Source organism: Triturus cristatus, chromosome 4_2 (assembly GCF_964204655.1).
Source record: "Triturus cristatus chromosome 4_2, aTriCri1.1, whole genome shotgun sequence".
Classification (NCBI taxonomy): domain Eukaryota; kingdom Metazoa; phylum Chordata; class Amphibia; order Caudata; family Salamandridae; genus Triturus; species Triturus cristatus.
The window spans coordinates 872,076,107-872,096,870 of record NC_140586.1 but is presented as its reverse complement, the minus strand read 5'-3'; the positions used below and the strand labels follow the sequence as shown (position 1 = coordinate 872,096,870).

General features: G+C 45.0%; 1 protein-coding gene and 1 long non-coding RNA gene across 6 annotated transcripts in view; one reads left to right on the top strand and one right to left on the bottom strand.

Annotated features, from left to right (window-relative positions):
* Positions 1-20,764, top strand: part of LOC146835292 (uncharacterized) — a 92,824-nt gene that overhangs the window by 50,283 nt on the left and 21,777 nt on the right. The window lies entirely within an intron of this gene.
* The window catches only part of TMEM69 (transmembrane protein 69), a 36,769-nt gene continuing 24,208 nt past the window's right edge, over positions 8,204-20,764 (bottom strand). For 2 of the 5 annotated variants that reach the window (XM_085602880.1, XM_085602884.1), the window contains exons 2-3: positions 10,150-10,220; positions 8,204-9,547 (exon numbers count right to left, since the gene is read on the bottom strand). In XM_085602880.1, the coding sequence (XP_085459006.1) occupies positions 8,801-9,547; positions 10,150-10,194 (792 nt within the window). In that variant the 5' untranslated portion in view covers positions 10,195-10,220 and the 3' untranslated portion in view covers positions 8,204-8,800. Of the gene's footprint in view, positions 9,548-10,149; positions 10,221-18,964; positions 19,178-19,323; positions 19,474-20,764 lie in introns of all 5 variants that reach the window. The other 3 variants (XM_085602882.1, XM_085602883.1, XM_085602881.1) reach the window with 3 other exon arrangements.

Below are 20,764 nucleotides of genomic sequence, written 5' to 3'. Positions count from 1 at the left end.
CTGGTAGGCAACGCAAGGGGTTCCTTGCGTTCTGTAATAGAATATTAGAAGGGCGCTGATAGAATGGCATAATCAACAATAAAACTCCAGGGTAGTATCGACCCCTTCTCTTATATTCTGGCACATACAATATAACGTATCAACGCTTCCTTTCTACAGGTTATCGTGGAAAAATAATAAAGCTTCAGTATAGAACCTTGTCATGGCGATATATAAACCCCTTCTTTTATTTTTGCCACATGAGAAATAACGCTTCTGTATAGCTTCTCTACAAAATGTCATTGCAAAAAGCCTTTCAATGTGGTTCTTCTATAAGATAACCCTTAGCCATGGGGATATAAAAAAGCATTTGTGTACTTACTGACACGCAGAGTCCGTGTCTCCGGTCGACCTACCCCGCTCTACCAGGACTGGGAGGTGAAGTGTCGCGTATCGCGGGAATTCAAATAGGATGTTGTCCTGTGTAGGGCGGAAGTTGGGGTCGGGGCCATTTAGCAATGATTGGTTTAGCGCTAAAGGCTCGTAATGGTCGCCATCTTGGGTGAGGTTTTTATTAGCGATAGCGCAATTCAACAAGTGTCAGTGACTGACCGGTTTTGAGTGTTTTGATGAGTCTGTCAACACTCCAGGCTTTGCCTTACTGGGGACGGTTGCAACATAAACGATAGAGGTTGACGCTGCAGCTCATTTACCCATTTATTTCATTTATTAATCAGATAATCTGAGTATAGGTAAACTCTTGTTCAGGGGGGGGGGAAGAGTGTGTTATCCCTAAGCCCAAATCAATAGTTCTCGATGAGAGAGAAATATCTGAGGGGGAGAAAGGCACATGGCGTTGTCTTAGGAGTAGCAAGTCTAACACGGTCGCATTGAGGTGTGATATATCAATATTGGTCACTGTAGCGATGTGGGAGTGACTCAGGGTGGTTTTAGGGAGGACCATGGGATGGCTTTGTTAAGACCTGTGGTGTGGGACCCCAATCTGTACACCCACCTTTGTTCTTTCACCAATAAGGCATCTTTGGTAATGTTGGAAAAAGATTCCAGAATTAACCATGTAAATGAGTCTGGTGTGTGTCCCTTTTCTTGGAAATGCATGCACATTCTGGTATTGCGTGTTTTTACTGGGCGGGTTGTCATACCAATATATTGCAATCTGCAAGGGCATACAATAAGATACACGCAGTTGGATGTATTACAGTTGGTATGGCGACGTAACTCCCACTTGAAGCTATTGTTAAGTTGGACTGACTTGTGTGTTGTAGTTAGGGGGCACACTGAGCAGGATCCACATGGGTGATGCCCACTGACAGGCGGTAAGTACCATAATTGTCTTTGGTTGGGGTTCCCCTGTGTACGTGGGCGGGTGTGAATCAGTGTATCCCTCAAATTTTTTGTACGTTTGAACGAGAACCTAGGAACTTCAATGTTCATTGCGCCCGTATTCAGGATGTTCCAGTGTTTTTTGATGGATTTAGTAATCTCATTAGAAACTGGAGTGAATGAGATAACACAGGTAAGGACATCAGTCAGGTTTTGTGTTTTAGGTTCCAACAGTGCTTCCCGATGGTTGTTGCGCGCTCTCTTATTGGCTAAAGCAATATGTTTCTCTGGGTAGTCACGCGCGCTCAGGTGGCTAGCCAGTTTTTTTTGCTTCCGACCTATAATCAGATAGATTACTGCAATTACGTCTCACCCTCAGAAATTGTCCGACAGGAAGGTTATCTTTCAAACTCCGTGGATGGTGACTGGAGTAGAGTAACAAGCTGTTGCGATCTGTCGGTTTCTTGTATAAAGATGTTGAAAGTGTACCTCTGTTTAGATCAATGCTCAGGTCTAGGAAAGGGATGTTATTTTCAGAAACCGTGTGAGTGAACTTAAGATGTGGGTCAAGGGTATTGATCCAGCCGCAGAATTCAATACAGGCTGACATCTCTCCTTTCCATAGTATCAGGATGTCGTCAATGAACCTCTTCCAAAGATATATATCGGCAAAGAATGGATTTGAGTTATGTAAAATATTGCGAGTCTCAAAATCAGACATGTAAAGACATGCTAGACTCGGCGCAAATGTACTGCCCATACAAGTGCCTTGTGTTTGTTTGTAAATTTGGCCTTTGAATTCAAAAATGTTCTGTTAGGGCTAATGTTGCGCAGTCCATAATGAAGCTAATAGGGGTGTTGTGATCCCAGGGTTCATGATTGAGTACACTTTCCACCACGTCAAGTGTAGCCCTCTGGGGTATATTAGTGTATAAGGCCTGTACATCTAGGGTTACCAGTAGTTTGATCTCATCCGTGGTGGGTAACCCTATCAACAGTCGAAGCAGGTCTGAGGTGTCTTGTATGTAAGATTGAGCTTTTTTGACAAATGGTTGGAAGAAATGATCGCAAAATTGCGAGAGAGGTTCAAGGACTGAGTCAATTCCCGATACTATTGGCCTGCCAGGTACGGGGGAGATCCCTTTATGGATTTTTGGAAGGGTGTAGAAATATGGGGTCCGGGGGTTCTTTTTTTATCAAGAAAGTGGCTTCTTTCTTGCTTATCCAACCTTGGCTCTCAGCTGAGAAAACCAAGGCTGTGATAGTGGTCAAGAGTCACTGTGTGGGGTTATGGGTGACTGGAGTATAGTAGTCCCGGTCACTTAGTTGTCGTCTAAATTCCAGTTCGTAGTCAGTGGTGGCCATAATAACTGTGGCCCCTCCTTTATCTGCCTGTTTTATGGTGATAGATGTGTCACTGGATATGTTCTTGATGGCCTCAGTTTCTGCATTAGACATGTTGTTATAATGCCTTGACATTGTCATATTAGACAGATCTTTGAGTACTGCCTGTTCAAAGGTAATGACCTCAGGTGGAACCATGCTTGTATTAGGGGTTAAAGTAGATTTGTTGTGTAATCCACTGTCTGTCCGTTGGGTGGTTACCGTGTCTTGAAAGAACGATTTTAATCTGACCTTACGGAAAAACTGTTGAATTTCACATTGTTGTTTGAACAGGTCTACCTTTGGAGTTGGTACAAAGCCTAGGCCTCTCTGTAATACCCTATGCTCAATCTCGGTGAGATTCCTTTGGGAAAGATTGACTACTAGGTCTTCTTTTTGTTGTTGGTGTAACTCCGAGTTTCCATGGTTCTCGGGGTGTCCTCCCACTGGATTCTCGTTCCTTGTGGGGTTGACTGATTGTTTTTTCTTCTTTGCCTGCGCCCTCTGCCCCAGCCTCTGCCTAAAAAAGGCTGGTTGTACACCGGGGGGTTGAATTGGGGTGGGCCTTGTGGTGGCATAGGATATTGTGGTGGGCCATGGGGGTGTATAGGGTATTGCCAAAATGCAGGATTCTGGAAAGGGCCCATCTGAAAGTTTTGATAGGCTTGGCGATTTCCTTTACGGGATGTGTTGTAGTTCGCTGATTCGGAACTAGAGTTGCTGTTACTCGAGGACCCTCGTCTGGAAGAGTTGGAGCCTGAGTCTCCTGAATTGTTTGAGCTAGGTGGTATAAAGTCTTCTTTCAGGTAGGGATAGACTTTTTCTTTATCTAAATTGCTCACGTCTTTCTGTAGTTTCTTAACCTTTTGTTTCATTAAGTACTCGCGATGTTCAGCCATTTCATTATTAATTTCTGAGAGTTTGGTCTTATAAAGGGTAGATACGGTTGCGCTTTTTAATGCGCTTTCTGCCAATTGGCTTCTCGCCAAAAGGGCCTCTGCTAGTCTTTAAGCAGTGCTGATAATCAAGATAAGGAGGTCTCTGGTACATTTCCAGGAAACCTGGGACCAGTCAACTTTGAAAGTGCCATCCTCTAGAAAGATACGAGGGAAGATTTTAACTATTAACCCATTTGGGGCAATATTAGCCCTCAAATACTCAGTCATGAGGGCGCCGTGGAGGGTGATCTTGACCCATTCTCTTTTCATTGAGGATAGGGATTGCCAGTCTTCCGGTGGAGTTATGATGGCACAGAATTTACATCTGGAAATCAGACCGAGCTTGTGTCTTGATCAGAGTCTAAACATTTAATTCTGTGGTTGTTTTAGCTGACTTCAGTTTAAGAAAACTGGATACCATGTTCACAGAACTTGTGGTAAGTTTCAAATTAATTCCGATGGAGTGGAATGAAGATCTCTCATGTTGGTTAGTTGATAATTTAGTGCAAATGATCAACAGAAAATTATTCTTAATTTGGCTGTGATCTACAAGCACAGCTATCTGCTTTGAGGCTAAGCACTGGACCTTAGATGGCCCAATGGGTGCCTAAGAGCTTTTTGTGGAGTTGCATGAATGCCTCTGGACCGTGAAGCAGCAGTTAGTAAGCCGAACTTCAGTTAATTGATGCTTGCATGCGGGTGTCCCAGATTTTGCTTACTTAATTCCACTGTTTTGCAACTTCTGCTTAAACCCAGGCTAATCAAGATGTGTGAGATACTCCTCCGTTTTATTAGTATATATGTGGAGGTACCCTGGCTTCCAACATGTTGTATGTCAAGATATGTATCTGAGTACTTGCGGGCTTTCTTGCTTAGTGTCGGAATATATGTTCAAAGCAAGCCACACTCGGATAATATTGAGAAAAATACTAATATTTCTGTAATATTAGATTATTGCTGCTCTCCTTACAAAACCTGTGCACCACTTTCGGCTGGTCCAAAATGTGGCTTTTGGGTCATGTCTAGTTTTTCCTTACTGATCATGTATTTGTAGTACTTAAGCACCTTCACAAGAAAGAATGATAGGTGTATGTATGTCACTTTCTAATAGCAAAGAATCTCTTTAACCCTCCACCCACCTCAAAATTTTAGTACCACATAAGCTTACCTACTTATGAACCCTTCTGTAAGAGTGAGATTTGAGGCAGGGAGGCATGTGGAGGAGATAGCTCAGATGGCAGTAAGGCTGCACGTGCCCACGAGGTTGAATGCTCAGTCTTGCCACAGGTAGGCAATTTTCCCAATAGGTTTCTTTGTGATTGAGAGGGCATACTTTTAGGGAGGTAACCACACTGTTTACACTCAGGGTAGCCTGCTGTGTTGATTTCACTTTGCTTTTTGCTGGCTTTTGGCAGTGGGCACTCTAAACAAGTAATCCTATTACTCAAGTATACCATTCGTGTTGACTGATCATCATTTCAATGGTTCACCTATTTTCTGGTAACAGAACTCACTGAGTTAAACTAGCATCCTGCTTACCTCTTGTCGCTGGCAAACGTCACCTAAGCAGTTCTCCTCTGCCACTGACCACTTTTCAATGTCCGTTTGACCGCTCTGGTGATCGTGTTTGACAGTGAGGATCTGAGTTGTTCCAAGTATACTGTCTACTCGGAGACTTGCAATAAAGGCTGCAGTGAATAAGGACATGAGGTAATTCATCAATTACCTATGTTGAAAGGTCATTGCATCAGTGATGGCTCTGTCCAAATTCCTCAATGATGGAGGCCCTACAGCGGGGACCTGGAGAGTGCACCACACTGCTGCTTGGTTGGCCCGTGCTCTATAAACTCCACTTTATAAAATCACTAATCTGGATATGATCAAAGACATGAGCCTGAACGTGATCCCTCATGTCAACAATTTCACCATGGTTGCTTCAGTGGTCTGCATATGCTTGGAATCATGATTCTACCAATTCCAAGACAGCGGATTCCCGCCATAACCTTTTTCTATCTCACATGGACTATTTTCAAGGACTGTATGTGGGACAGTTTGCCTTAACTGTGGCCGCGATTTAATGAATCCAAAATCATGTGGCCCATATCACTCCAGACATGTGTTGCATTGACCACAGGCCTCCTTGCTGTTGATGGGTAATTGCAGGTTACCAATAAGACGTGGTCAGATTCAAGTCAGCCTGCTAGGGCCACAAGGCCCTTGTTGAGGATCTACAGCATTATCCCGTTATTAGTGGTGACACCTATAAAATGTGAAATGGTTCCAGTATGTGGGTCGCATAGCCATTTCTATGAAATGTCCTCCAAATTACCTCACCCAACTGTGAGTAACCTACCTGCTATACACTCGCCTAAGATCATCGAACCAGAACGGTCTTTGCTCCCAACCTGCAAGATTTAAGCCTTTTTGGGTAAGAACACTTCTAGTTAAAGGCTGTTCCATTTTAAATTCTCTCCCTCTACCGCATGCCATGACGCATTTCAGAGGAAACCCATAACCGGACTAAAAACCCACCTCTAACTGATTGTATTCTAGCACAGCTGGGGACTTCAGGAAGATGCTCATTCATCACCCTTTTGGCGCCCAAACACCCCCAAAAAAAGTATTTGGAGGCAGCCCTCAGCCTGCATTAAGCGTAACATAAAACAATCGGTTGAAGGTAAAATGTTATAAAAAAATGTTAATATAACTCGGTTATGTTGCTGCCCCGTTTATGTCTTAATCGTTAATATGAATTGAGAAGTGGTTGCATTTGATTATTTGTGCTTTGAGTCGTTGTATTTAGTGCAGCAATAAATCTAGAGATGGTTGGGAGAAGTAATTTAATGCGGCCACATGGATCGCCATGACTGCTCTGCCTCTTGGCTTTCTCCCTTGGTTTCATTCAGAAGAGTAAATAGTGCTTACAACCGGCTTCTCGTTCCTGTCAGGTCAGTTTTATTGGTGGGCCTTTCCAAGTGACAAAGTTAGTTTTCACTTTGAACATGAAAAGAACATCTAAGTCAAATCTGCTCGTAGTGGTTGCTGGACCTTTTTTACTTAATTTTTTTAAGAGCGGAGGTACTAGCCAATAAAGTCATCTTAGTAGTGGGCGTGCGATAGTCTGCCTTTAATAGAACAGCAAATGCTGACAGATCGAACACTTTGAAGGGCCCCTTTATTGTTCCTGCGCCGCGTAAATGCCCTGGTTTTGTGAGTTCCATTGCCACGGTCTGCGCCTGGCACGTGCTGTACCTTCATAGGGGCTGTGCCGGCGGCAGAAGGACCCCTTTGCCCAATGCAGAAGACTTCCGGTATTTTTCGAATGGAGATCAGGTGATAGCCCTATCTGGATAAAAGTTAATGCAGTCTCAGAAGCTCTGCTGCTGGGTGAGGGTAGTAACCCCACCATGTGCGCGGAGAACAATGGTTGAGGCAAGATGTCGTTTACTAAAGGCCCAGTTTAATGGCATTAACTTTGAAAGCGACAAGTCAGCTGTTTGCCTGCCAGGCTTATCTGTAGAAGAACCACAACAGCTCGACAATAGGAAATGCTGTTAAAAATCCTTCTCTTGCGTTAGGTAGGTACTGTCCATACCTTTCACATTCTATGTGCACGAGGCGTTTTCAGAAACTGTCTTTGGAAAAAAAAAAACTGCATTTGGCTGGATTGTAGATTGAATCATGTAGACCGGTGTTGCCATGGCGTTCGTGCAGGCCTACAAAGATAAGCCACGGTCAACGTAAATTGAGATCAGGGCAGTGTGTTTGAGCAGGGTTGCAATTGGAAACAAGCATTGGCCGCGCGATCGTAAACGCGCGGCCGCGAAAGTGATCGCGTTCGCGATTAAGCGCGGCGAGCGATGCGCTTAATGAGCATGAGGAGCAAAGCCTCTGCTCGATAAGCGCGCGCCCGCGCACATGCACTGTAGCTCTAGGCCGGCCATGGCAGCATATTTTTTGAGGCCTCACAAAAAGTCTCGCAAGACCAGCGCATGCGCTGGGTCAGGCGAGACCTAAAGAGCACAGGATAGGTTTGTATTGTAAAGTACAGCTCTAAAACAAACGATGTCTAAGAGTCAAAATGCATCTTGTTCAAGATTCAGGATAGTCCACTCCTCAGGTCCATACTACCTTCGAACTAGATTCACGTGTTACACTCCCTCCCGGAGTCTCAGATCGTCCAACGCAAACCTGTTGAAAATACCAGCATTTAGATAGGTCTCAAAAGGAGGAAAATCCCTCGCAGTGATGGGCTCTAAGGTGTGAAATAAACTCCTGAATCAACTTTACCAGTTTCAGTCTGAGACACACTTTAGGAAGGCATTAAAGACCTGGATCTTCTCTGCCCCCGAAGCCCTATGTAGAACTCTCATTTAACAGTTATTATCTCTCATCTATCCCCTTACCCAAGACTCCGGCTGCCTAGTATTGTTATATCTCTGGGATCCGCTTAGCGCCATGATGCTCTTTGCAGTGACAGTCGCGCTCTACCAGTGCACTTTTACATTACATCCATGCCAGAAGAAAGCCCTCCAAGTCAAAGAACTGAACAGCCACTATTTAAATATAGTTCATATTTATTTAAGAGCACTCCGGAAATTGGAGAAAGAAAACGTCCTTTAACAAGAAGCAGACAGGTTCATGAGCTTTAATAGGGCAGATGATTTAAAAGGAAGGTGAAAGACGACAAGGAGAAAAGCATGGTCCTCACTTTATCCCCTTGGCGACTGACACGATTCCAATGGCAACTGTGCCTTACAGAGGCCTCCATCAGAAATGGAATAAGAGCACTAGGAGGCCAAGAGTTGCTTTGCAGTATTTACTAGCACAGCACTGGCTATTGACCCTAAATCGATCCACCGAGATCCCAAGAACTTTGAATCATAATACCTGCACTTAACTCAATGAAACTGACCTGGAGCCTTCTAGCTCTCAACAAGTACACCTCTCACAGTACCATTTAAGTTCCATCATTTGTAATCACACCTGAATTGCAGACCAAAAAAAGGTTCTTCCACCTTGGCTATTGCTTTTGTTCAAAATGAGATCACACGACGGCACCAATGTCGTGAGCCTCTACCAGCCCCAGAAAGACCTTCATCGAGCTGAAGGCATGGTAGTGGCTCCTGCCACTATGCACAAGGATGCCTGGTGTTTTAGCTGCTCTTCAGCGACTTCTCTGGATACGCACCTGAAGCCACTAATGTGCAGACAAGAGAAAAAACAGCAACCAGGGTGAGGACAGTTCGAAGAGCCTTAAACCAGGAAGGGTAGGTTGGGAGGAGGGCAAGGTCATAGTGTAATGCAATGCCAAGGCCCATGATCACTAGTATAGTGGCCTCAGTCAGGTTATCGCGGAAAAGAAGTGCTCCCCAGGCCAGCAGGGCGGGTACAACGCTATTTCCCAGGTTCATCCAGTCTGGCTTGGCTGGACTCCCTTCAGGAATTGCAAAACCCCACCTGACTCCCCCAAGGAAGGAGAGGATAGAAGCACCATATGCCACCTGGGCAAAGGCCAGCTCAGGGTAGTAGACCTCAGTGACACCCATGATGAGTGGCACAGAGAGAAAAGGGATGAGCCCAGCCATTCCCAAGTAGACAGCAGGTTTGGGGCTATATTTAATTTCCTTCATGTCATATCGTAGCAAGTCCAGCTCTCTCGGCTCGGGCTCGGCCGCTTTCCTCTTCTTGAAGCAATGTGGCGAGATGTGCAGTGCTCTGTACTGGTTTGTGGCCAGCATGTGCCCGTTGGACAGGCTCAAGGTGGATAGGTGTTGCTGGCAGTGGTACCTCCATGAAGGCCTAAGACATTGGAAAAGCACACCCTGGTGGGAAGGTTTAGGAAACTGAGCTGCGGCAGGGTTTCCTAGGCGGCGAAGCAGGTGAACTCCATGCCTTTGCACCTGCGGGGATAAGAAAATAAACATCTCAGGAAAACCAAGTCATGCACGAGAAACGCATTGTGTACAGTAGGGCCTGATGCATTCAACCGGAGAGGATAAATTCTAGCTGCAAGGCTTCATTTTATTCAAACCTGCCAATGTTGCTCCTACTCAGTTGGGTTTCTCACCATGGTTTGACAGCCCTCCTCGCCTAGCTCATGCTTGGAATCTCAGCAGGTGGAATGAAGTGTGATAAACCCCCGGGGTAGGCGATCCTTGGGGTGTGAGGGTCTCCCTTTAACTCTGAGGGCACAGTCAGTATGTACGTACGTACGTCAATAAGTGAGCGCGAATAAACGGTTACTGTAGACAGTTTAGGTGAAGAAGAGGAATTACATCCGATTGGCACTAGGCTACAAAGGAGTGTGTATGTGTGAGAAGCAGTAAACACCAAGGGATGGGTCAGATGGAACCTGTGCACAAACCAGCAGGGCTATGACTGTGCCCAGACAGCCCCATTGCAGCCCCACAAACCAGCCCACCCACTCTGCTCTGGTCCTACACTGCTACACACAGACATCAGGGTATGGGCTGTGATTCATGATAGAGAAACAAAATCATACCTGGAGGCCTGTTTGAAAGCTTCGTCGTGTGAAGAAATTAATCATGTCCTCGTTTTTATCCGCAAACCCCCCTGAAAAATCAATATATATCGTAAGTCAGATGAAGAAAATGTTCTGTAAGGTGAAGGTACAGTATCAATGGATGGAATGACATCACTTAGTTGGAAGATGTTTAAGATAACCTAATCCGGTGTCTGCCTCATGCAGAACAGAGAGCTTCTAGTGGCTCAGAATCACTGCTGTTGGGAGTGAGGGACAAGAGTTTGTGTGGGCTGCCCAAGACCACGGCGACAGCGAGGGCTCCACAGCAGCTGTAGACTAGAAACACCAGTGTCTGTCAACCTGCTGATTAAGGTATTTCAAGCTGGTCAGAGGTGGGCTCTCAGAGGCAGAAGAGGTAAAGATGTGAGAACTCAATGGTTAGACTGTCAGAAGGTTCACAATGCCAAACATCAGGGATCCAGACGGCAGAGTCCTGCAGTCAAGAATCGCAAGATGCCTGGCCACGCCACCAAGACTGGAATCTTCTAGGATGGATTGAGTGCTATGGCACAGATATAGAAAACCATCTGTAACTGCTGCTTCGCTACATCACCATATAACTGTGCACTAGACCACACTCTTAGTGTTTTGCAATTTACATTACACATATCTACTTCCCGCATAGCAACTCATTACATGCAGATTTTGGATGGATGTCCTTTGAAAAGGGGAAGAAAAAAATTAAAGCCCGCATGAGCTGGGGGGCACCACATAAAATACAAACTGAATGACTACAGAAAGCCAAGAGGGTGGTCAAAGGGAGGAAGAACAATAGGGTACCACACTGTCTAAGGAAGGCAGCCCCCAGAGTGAAGTCAGAGCAGAAAAAAACTGGTCTGGCTAACAGGTACACGTGGGGTGGGCCATGATGTGCACATAAAACTAGTGCTTCTGCGGTGACGAGATATTGAGAGGATTCTAGCACCTGTGACGCACAGCAAATGTTGCAAAACAGACATTTACGATGCAACTCAACTGTGGACAAAATAAGAAGAACACCTAAGAAAAGGATATTGTAGGGATAGCTTCACACAATAACACTGGTACCCCCCCAGACCCTTTTTATTCAAAGTATTTCCATTGGGTAGTACGTACAGAAATATAGTAACACCATATATATACACCCCGTCAACTCACTCCTTCCCCCTTCATTAGGTTGCCCGCTAACAGAGTCAGAAGAAAAGTTAGTTTGTTGAAGAGTACCTTACACAGTCTCCTTTGGTCTCCCTCTGGGACCGGTGGATTCAAGTAGATACTCCGTGTTCTCCACACACAACCACTGCCTCTTCAGTGGGTTCAAACTCTGCAAAATGGATCCATCTCTGGTTTCAGGGGTAAACCCTTATTCTATGTCCCCCATTAGTCCCTGCCAGGGCCCCCATATCTTGGTGAATTTACTTGGGCACGCCCTGGCCTTGTAAATTTGTCGCTCAGCTCTTATGCAGCAATGCATATTTGCTTCCTATCGGTCTACCGTTGGCACAGTGGATGTGCCCCATAGTTGGACCACATCCTGCCTAGCCACCATTAAGGCTATGTTGCAAAACCGGAGTGTATCTGTCCCATGTTTGCTCCTCCAGATTCCTAACAGTACCACTTGGGGACTAGTTCCAGTGGCTGTTCAATTGCCTGTTCTATTCGGTTTGGACACCCCTCCAAAAGGGGCTCAAATTTGGGCAGTCCCACAGCGTGAGCCCCACTGTTTACATCCCCTCAGACACCGAACCGATGCAGCCATACCCATCGCGTATAGACGTTCTCGGGGTGTAGTATGGTCTATGAAGGATTTTCAGCTGGCTAAGTCGGAACCTAGCCCTAATGGCAACCTCGCAGGGATACTTACAGGCATCGCTCCATTCATCCTCTTCTATTGCCACTACATCTCCCTCCCACCTGTCCCACAGTACCCTCGGGGGGTGGAGACGAGGGGCGGGGGGGAGGTGTTAAGCAACAGTGTCCTGTATATCTGTAATATTGCATGGTGGTGTAATGGGGACCCCAGTACTCTGTATTCTAAGGGCTTTACCTCAAGTACGTCCTGGTATCGCAAATATTGGGTGCTCACAAGTTCATACTGTGTTTGTAGTTTCTCAAAGGACAACATTCCGGTTTCTGTCCAAACGTCCCACAATTTCGATATCCCTAGGAAGTCCCACTTCCGACGCCCTCCACCTGATGTAGCAGAGCTAAAGTTGCTGCGTCCAGCAAAAGCTTTTCCAGCATAATTTTGCTACTCCACACTATCTTTTTATTGGTCTCTCTCCAAGCTTGGATCACCATTGCTGTGGATTGAAGGTAAAGAACCCAGCCACTCCCTGCCGTACAACTGCCGGACGTATCCCAGGGGATCCATGACCCACTGGTCCACCAACAGCGTGGGTTCACGCTGTTCCGCTAATGACCAGTTGTTTATTACAATCAGTTGGATTGGCCAGTAATAGAGGCATAAGATTAGTAGAGTTACACCGCCCTCAAAAGTTGTCCTGGTCAGCGTCATGAGAGCTATCCGAAGAGGCCCCCACTTCCCACAAAAGGAGCCTGGTGACAAGTCTCCCTGCTGGAAAAAGCGTTCGGGGACTTGGAAAAAAGTTCTGAAGTGCAAATGGGAATTTAGGGAGGCATATAATTTTGTATAGGGCTGCATGGCCCAGTAGGGATATGGGAATCCTACTACAGTGGTTCACTTCTTGCTTGTATTCCTCTAGCATTCTGGCCAGATTGGAATCAAAGAAAAGATGCTGATCCCTAGTGACGTAGTTCTCCGGATAGCGAAACTCTGTCTCTTCCTTGAGTATCGGACAGCTCCAGCTCTCTCGTGGTCACCATCCCGCAAGCGGGAAGAGACACGATTTACCCCAGTTAGTGCGCTGTCCAGAAGACTGACCAAAGACTCCTATAATCTCTAGGATCCAATCAATTGAGTCTTCCGGTTCTGGAGGTACAATAGTATGTCCTCTGTTGTCTGCATACAGTGAGAACACATGTTTCCAATCGGGATCCCAGCATAATCCCCTACAAGTTCATTTCCGCGGATCCAATTAGCCAGTGGCTCCAGTGCTATCCCAAAGTGGAGGGGGGAGAGAGAGAGAAAGAGAGGTCATCCCTGTCTCACCCCTCTCCCCAGCACGCTCTCACCTGACCATGTCATTGATCCTCACTCTTGCAGTCTGCCAGGTGTAGAGGAGTCATACCCAACATCGGAAGGAAGGACCAAAGCCTATGCACTGTAAGAGGGACATCATGTAGGGCTATTAGAGTGAGTCAAATGCCTTAGCAGCGTCCAACACCAGGATTATGGCCGGCTCCCGTATATGACTTCAAGCACTAGGCAACCAAACAAGCACCGTACGTTATGCCTGGTGGATTTGTAGGGCCTGAATCTGTATTGGTCCAGTGATACAATCATGTGGATTGCCTGAAGCAGCGGGGTCGTCAATACCTTCGCAAGTATTTTCTTCTCAATGTTAAGAAGAGTGATGGGCCTGTAAGAGGAGCAGCACTTAGGGGGGTTTCCCTCATTTGTGCATTAGGACAATGTGTGCCTGTCTATCGGGCCTCATGGAGCAGATCACAAATCGGTTTAATCACTTGCCGGTGGGCACATTTAAAGAACTCGGGTGTAGTCCATTCAGGCCCGGGGTATTTCTCGATTTCAATTGGGCCAGTGAGTCACCAAACTCACCCTCCTGGATGTCTCCTTGAGGGACCTAACCATATTTCTATCTAGTTCTAGGACAAGGATATCCTAGAGAAACCGGTTCAAGTCATGTGCCAGCCTTCAGTCCATTCTCAAGGAGTACAAGGATCTCAGAAATCAGCAAAAACTTCGGCTAGTTCAGCCACCGTAGTTGCTTTGTGCTCCTCCCGTGTGTGGATTTCACGGATCCACCTCTACCCCTCCTCCCAATGAGTTAGCCATGTCTATAACGTCCCTGCTTTGTTTCCCACCTCATACAGTTTGTGCTGTTGAGCTCGGTAGAGCGCCCACACCTCCAAGCTGCTTTACTCTTCTTTGGTCGTTTCTATTCTGGAGGCTAAGTGGGAGTCTGGTTGCTGGACATGTTGGGCCTCCCAGATTTCCAGTTTTGCCTCCATCTCTGCTCTTGGTCTTTCCCTATCCTTCCTCTTCCCAGTTACATGGGCAATGAGGTCACTAGTTATTACTGCTTTATACACTTTCCACAGGCAGGCCCTTGTCACCATGGACCCTCATTATCCTGAAAGTATAATTCCGAGGCCTCCTGGGCAAACTTTTGGGTGGACCAGTAAGTCAGCACTCAGGAATCCAGTTGCCAGCCAGGGGCTGTACGGGGACTGGACTGTGCCAACCGTTGGCTCAGCCGCATTGATCTGAAATACCCTTGGGAGATATTTAACCTCATCACAGTGCCCCACAAGGTGCACCAGGATTAGAAAGTATTCAAGGTGTGAGATTGATTGCATGGTATTGGACAGTTGTACCTTTTGTGTGAAGTAAAAAATGTCATTCCACTGATTGGTTCACCAATGCAACAGACTCCTAACCTTTGAACTTACTATTTTATAAACAGTACTGCTGCTAAACTTTACCAACTTCAAAATAAAAGAGGGTGCGTCTTTAAATAGAGAGACAAATCAAGGGAGCTCCAAAGGACCTGACGGCAGTCGCCCAGACTTACTATTGGTGTTCTCCTTTTAGCCAGAGTGCAAACCAATATGCCAATTTCAAAAGAGCACTACAGGATACAACTGAATAGATTCCTCTGGGGTAGGTGAAAAATAAGGAGACATTTAGAAGCTTTGAATATCGTATATTCAGCTATGCCAAAGTGCAAAGTAATGGATTACCACTTTGGCCCTCTCCCTCACCCTAGTCTACATCAGCTAAAGCGAACCCAACCCTGAAGGCAGATTTTCTAACAAAAACCAGCAGGTTACTTTTAGATCTCCTGTGGCAAAGATATACCTCTTCCCCCTTTTTGGTATAAAATATTTAGTTAGCATTTTGTACTGATATATTGACCATTGGCTCCATTTTGCATAATTGACTCCACCTTGTGTAACAAACTCCAGGTACTGTGCTCGCAAGTAGCTGCAAAGTGGGGAGGGGATGTTTTCGCTCTTCACTTGTTTTTTGCTCTTCACCTATCAGAGTGAACTGGAACATGTTGTGTGGGATGCGTGCTTGGTCCCTTTCAGGGAATGTGCGGAATGTACAGCTCTGTCTCAGAATCAAAATACAGGAGCCTGGCCAGCTTCTGTCTTGACCTTGACACAGACCAGTACAGCCAGCTCGGTTTTCGCAACAGAAGAAAGAGGGCGAGGTTTCTAGGACCTTCGCCTCACATGGAGAAAAAGGTATTAAAAGCTGGAAGTCTTCGGGCGGGTAGGAGCTCATTCACAGAGTAGACTGCTTTGAAACAAATGGAACTTGGGTCCCGATCGAACTCCTTCCTCAGCTGTCGAAGGGCTCCGCCAGCTTGAGTTGGCAAGGATGTTGTATGATTGATCGGTGAGGTGTTCCTTACTTTATGTACATAATTTCAAAGTTTCTTTGCTCCTTGCTCCATGTATGTATGCTACATCTTATTCTGGTTTTGTACTTGAGTTACTTAATACTTGGTATGCCTTCCTTTCTAAAATATTGAATTAATAAACGTGTGTGTCACTTTGAATGCACCTGAATTTGTTTTCTTGCCTCGCCTTAAGAGAGTGCTGGGTCTTGTTTTATCGCCTCCTCTTTTGGGAGCGCTGTTTAACATGTGTTGTTTAAAGGTGCAGTAATGCATTTGCCTCCTCTTGGGAGTGCAGGGTCCATGTGTGTCTTATTGTGTCAAATTACAAGCACATGTACATGGAAAAGTTACTTTAACTACATAGCACTTTCCGTTTCCGTGCACAATCCTGTCCCAAACAGATTAAGCAGACAGAGATTCTGAGGTCCTACGGAGTTTTTCCTCCATTTCAGTGTTGGCGTCTTAAGTATTACATTTTCACAATCTCCAAAGCTTGCCCTTGGATCTCACTATTATCATCGTGTCCAGTCTCTTTCCCGTGTCTTCTCTTTTTGTGCACCTCGGTTTCTCAAGTACCACACTCTTCCTCTGTTTATTCCTTCCGGTTTGTCATACACCTGGAATGTATTACACCAGGTAGCAATCTTCCTCACTGCTGGATCTTACCCCACCCCCTGTAATAATGCAATGTTTGGGTGAACTTATATGAGCATAACTGGTCTACCTGTCCCTAGATTACCAATAATACAGGTCTTGGGTTTGGCTCAGTTGTCCGTAACACCACCAGGACATTGTCTAGAGCACCAGCAAGCTACACATTCCCACCACATAAAAGTCCCCCCCTGTGTTCCATTCTGAAGTATCCTAGGTGTACAATCGAACCCTTTGTGCTGAATCTCGACTTTGAATAATATAGCAACAAGAAAACTTAAAGCATAGGCAAAGGCGGCATTTCTGACTTTCATATTCCATCACAAGGAAAAATTTCTAGGGTATGATTTCACATTAAGCCACTACATTATTTGCAGTGCTTGTTTGTATTTCTGTATTATATGTAGTGTCCCGCTCTTAACATACTTGCTTACATTTGCTAATATTCTATTCACCCTATTTTGCATTACTTAAATGCTGTACTACTTGCATGGATCTTGCTCAAAATGTAAGCAGCATTCTGTAAAGCAATCTACCCTCCCGCAAGTCTGATTTACTCTATGTAAAATTGCTAATAAACAAATCTTCACTTGTATACAAAAGTCAAAAACATCTCTCTATCTCTCTCCCCCTCCCTCTCCAAAGATTTCTCGGGCCATAGCTGCTGTGCGGTCTCACCCTCTCTCTGAGGGGTTTTGTAGAGCGCTCCAGGTCAGATTTCCTGTGATAATGGAGGTTCTTTAGGTTAGTACCAAGAAACCTAATTTTCGGATAAAAGTCACAATCTATGAAGCTCCTTATAGATAGCAGCAAGGTTATGAGAACAATAATGGATGCCTCTTCGAAAACTATAGGACTGGTCACCACATCTGAGTTTGGTAAAATGTGCATTTTATTTTCCCCGCGCACCAAATACAGAATGCAGATCTTGGGACTAGAGTAACATTATAGTCACTTTATATGTTTGTAGATGCTCTCATACAAGTTCTGGTGTCCTGTATGGTTAGTGCCAAAGCGTATTGTGAATGTATTTATTTAGGACTTATGATTCCCTGACAGGGCAGTGAAATGCTGTACGGCGGGTAGCACATTACTCTAGAACCCACGTTGAGTCGTCCATCTTGAGGAAACCACTTCATACAGTTACTTCCCTATCTTTGTGGCAGGATAAATTAATTGGCGTCAAGTGTGATCAATAGTGTGAGCTTATGCAAATGGTTGGTGAGATGAATAGAAAGGCTTGAGGAGATTAGATATTGTTAGGTTGTAGGGATATGGTTCAATATACATTGACTCACTCACCTAAATACCCCACTCACTCACTCGCCTCCTTATCACTCTCCCTTTCTCACCTAACTACCTAATTCACTTACTCACTGATCCCACTCACCGTCACCTTTCCCAAGCACTCACTTGCCTACCCATCTCATTCGCTTGCTCACTAACCTGGAAACACACGCACCTCTCCCATTCTCTTGCTCACTCCATTTTTTCAAACTCACTCACTTACCTATCCCACTCAGTTGCTCTCGTACCTCGTACACCCACTCACAAAGAAAACTTGCTGGCTGAGCCTTCATGTGGCTTCTGCCTGCTACTCATGCTCTAATCTCAGGCACCAAGAACTAAAGATACAGCATTAACACTTGCGTAAAACAGGAGAGAGAAAGAGATACCCATCTAGTGGCTGAATTGCAAAACGTGAAACAAGAAAACATGGGATCAATCCTGGCTATCTCCTGGTGACCAACCTATGTGCTCTAAGGCAAATATTTTATTTCACTGAGCTTCCTTTTTCTTCATTGTCACATATGACAGCACCTTCAAATGCGCAAGTTCAGAATGTGCACTGTACAAAAGCCACTTGTGTTTTATTTAATAGACTATAATGTTATTGTTAGAAAGTCATCTTTATGCCCGGTTCAACCCTGTTTTTTGGGTAAATGATACTGGTAGTAACTGACTGACTGCACCCTGGGCTCTGCTAACCAGGCACAGAGCCAATCCTATGTGTAAAAAGGTAGATGTGATAGGGTACAGTTAAAATTGGTAATGGCAGACCCTATAAGTCCCTAGTAGATAATAGGACCAGGAGGTGGAATCTACCTATAAATCCCTAGTATATAATGGGGCATGGAGGTTTAGAGGCCCAGCAGATTTTCCTTCACTTTTATGTGTGCACTGCTATGTGTCTGCTGTCCTTTTAAAGGCAGTCCGGCATTGCAGCTTGTAAATTATCACAATTAGTATTGACAGGCACTATAACTCCCTAGTATATAATAGGACTAGGGGGTTCAAACTACCTATAAGTCCCTTGTATGTAATAGGGCCTGGAAGATTACAGGCCCAGAAGATTTCCTGTACTTACATGTGTGCACTGCAGAGTGCCTGTTGTCATTTTAAAGGCAGCCTGGCTTTGCAGACTATCTTTAAAAAGTAAATTGTGTGCAAACTCGACTTTGGTGGTATGGGCACTTTACCAGTGCTAATCTACCTTATTTGTACATATTAGTCGCCCCCCAGATCTCCCTTAGTTGTCCAAGGGATGGGGGCTGAGTAACTATAAGTAGGGACCTTATAAAAGATGTTTTATATGCCTTAGTGAGGAAAAAGGAATGGTTTCTTACCTCTAACTTCTTTTCTCTCGCAGGGGAATTTCCATGATAGTCATAAGCACTGAATAGTCCCGCCCATGCGCAGGGACCCCGGAGCAGTTGTATATATATCTTAAGTCTAGATTTTCGCCTTTCTTCAGGAAAGCCTGCAAAGACACTTATGAAAAAGAGAACGATTATGCAGCCCATTTACCTAGGCTACACTGGCCAGCCAGGTTCTTCAGCCTGAAGAAAAAAAGGGGACCAGAATAAGTAAATTTGAGATAATTTTAGTGCCAGTCAGTAGAAATATCTCTATGATAGAGATGAAAGGAGTACGGCAGAGTAGCCTAATAGGCTGTCATTATATGTCTAAAAAAAGAACACTGTACCTTTAAGGGACCAGGCACCACCAGTATCTCATCATGCGTAGTATGAGTTCTTTTTGGAGGGTTCTGATAATAGATATGTAGTAAGGCAATTCCTCTGTCTATTCCGCCGGGCAGGAGGGAAGGTTGCTTATGACCATCATGGAAATTCCCCTGCGAGAGAAAAGAAGTTACAGGTAAGAAACTATCCTTCTCTCGCTGGGGATTTCCATGTATAGCCATAAGTGCTGAATACAATAGCAAGCCCATCCCAAAGAATGCGGCGAAACAGACAAAGGAGCATGCCAAGGACTTAAGAAAAAAGATTTCTGAGTGAAGCCTGCCCTACTTGAGCGTCTGTTCTAGTGTCAGAATCTAGGTAGGAATGCTTTGTAAATGTGTGTACCGACTTACAGGTAGCGCTGCTTTACAGATCTCTAGAATTGGGATATTACGTAATAAAGCCGTAGTGGCTGCTTTTCTCCTAGTAGAATGAGCCTTAGATTTAGCTGAAAGGCTTTTGTTGGCTTTCTGATAACATAGTAGGATGCAAGAGACTATCCATCTCGAAATGGATTGTTTAGAAGTAGCTAGCCCTGTTCGGACTGGGCCATAGTTTACAAATAGCTGTTGTGACTTACGAATGCTCTTAGTTTTTTTATAGGTAGAACTTAAGAACTCTTTACATTCAGGGAATTAAGGGTTCTTTCCGCTGGAGTAGAGGGATTCTGGAAGTATGTTGGAAGAGATATTATTTGACTGACTTGAAAGTCCAATACCACTTTGGAGAGGAATTTAGGGTGTGTTCTCATAACTACTTTGTTCGAGTGGAAGACAGTGTAAGGTTCATGAGAACAAAGGGCTTGGATTTCACTAACCTTCCGGACTGAAGTGATCACTACAAGGAAAGCTGTTATCCAAGACAAATGTTGGACAGATGCCTCGTGTATGGGTTCGAAAGGATCTTGCATAAGGCGTGAAAGTACTATATTCAGCTCCCATGGAGGAGAAGGGCATCTGATGGGAGGAAAAACCTTTTTCAAGCCCTCTAAAAAATCCTTTTATTACCGGGATTCTAAAAAAGGAGGTTTGTGAGGGACATTTTCTATAAGCAGTCAAAGCTGCCAAGTGAACTTTTTGAGGAGCTTTGTAAGCCAGATTTTTCTAAGTGGAGTGAGTACGGAAGAATAACATCTTCCTGGCAAGAGGTGGGATCCTTGTTCCTGGAAGAGCACCATATGATGAATCTCTTCCACTTGAAGGCATATGCAGATCGCGTGGAAGGTCACTTAGCCTCTTTGGGAATATCCATGCAGTCCGGTGGTAGATTCAGGTGTCCATACTGTATCAGCTCTTGGAGCCATACTGCCAAATTTAAAGAGAAGAGGTTGGGATGTACTATCTGGCCTCCTAATTTCGTCAGCAGATCTGGTCTGCATGGCAGCTACGGATGTGGACGGATGGA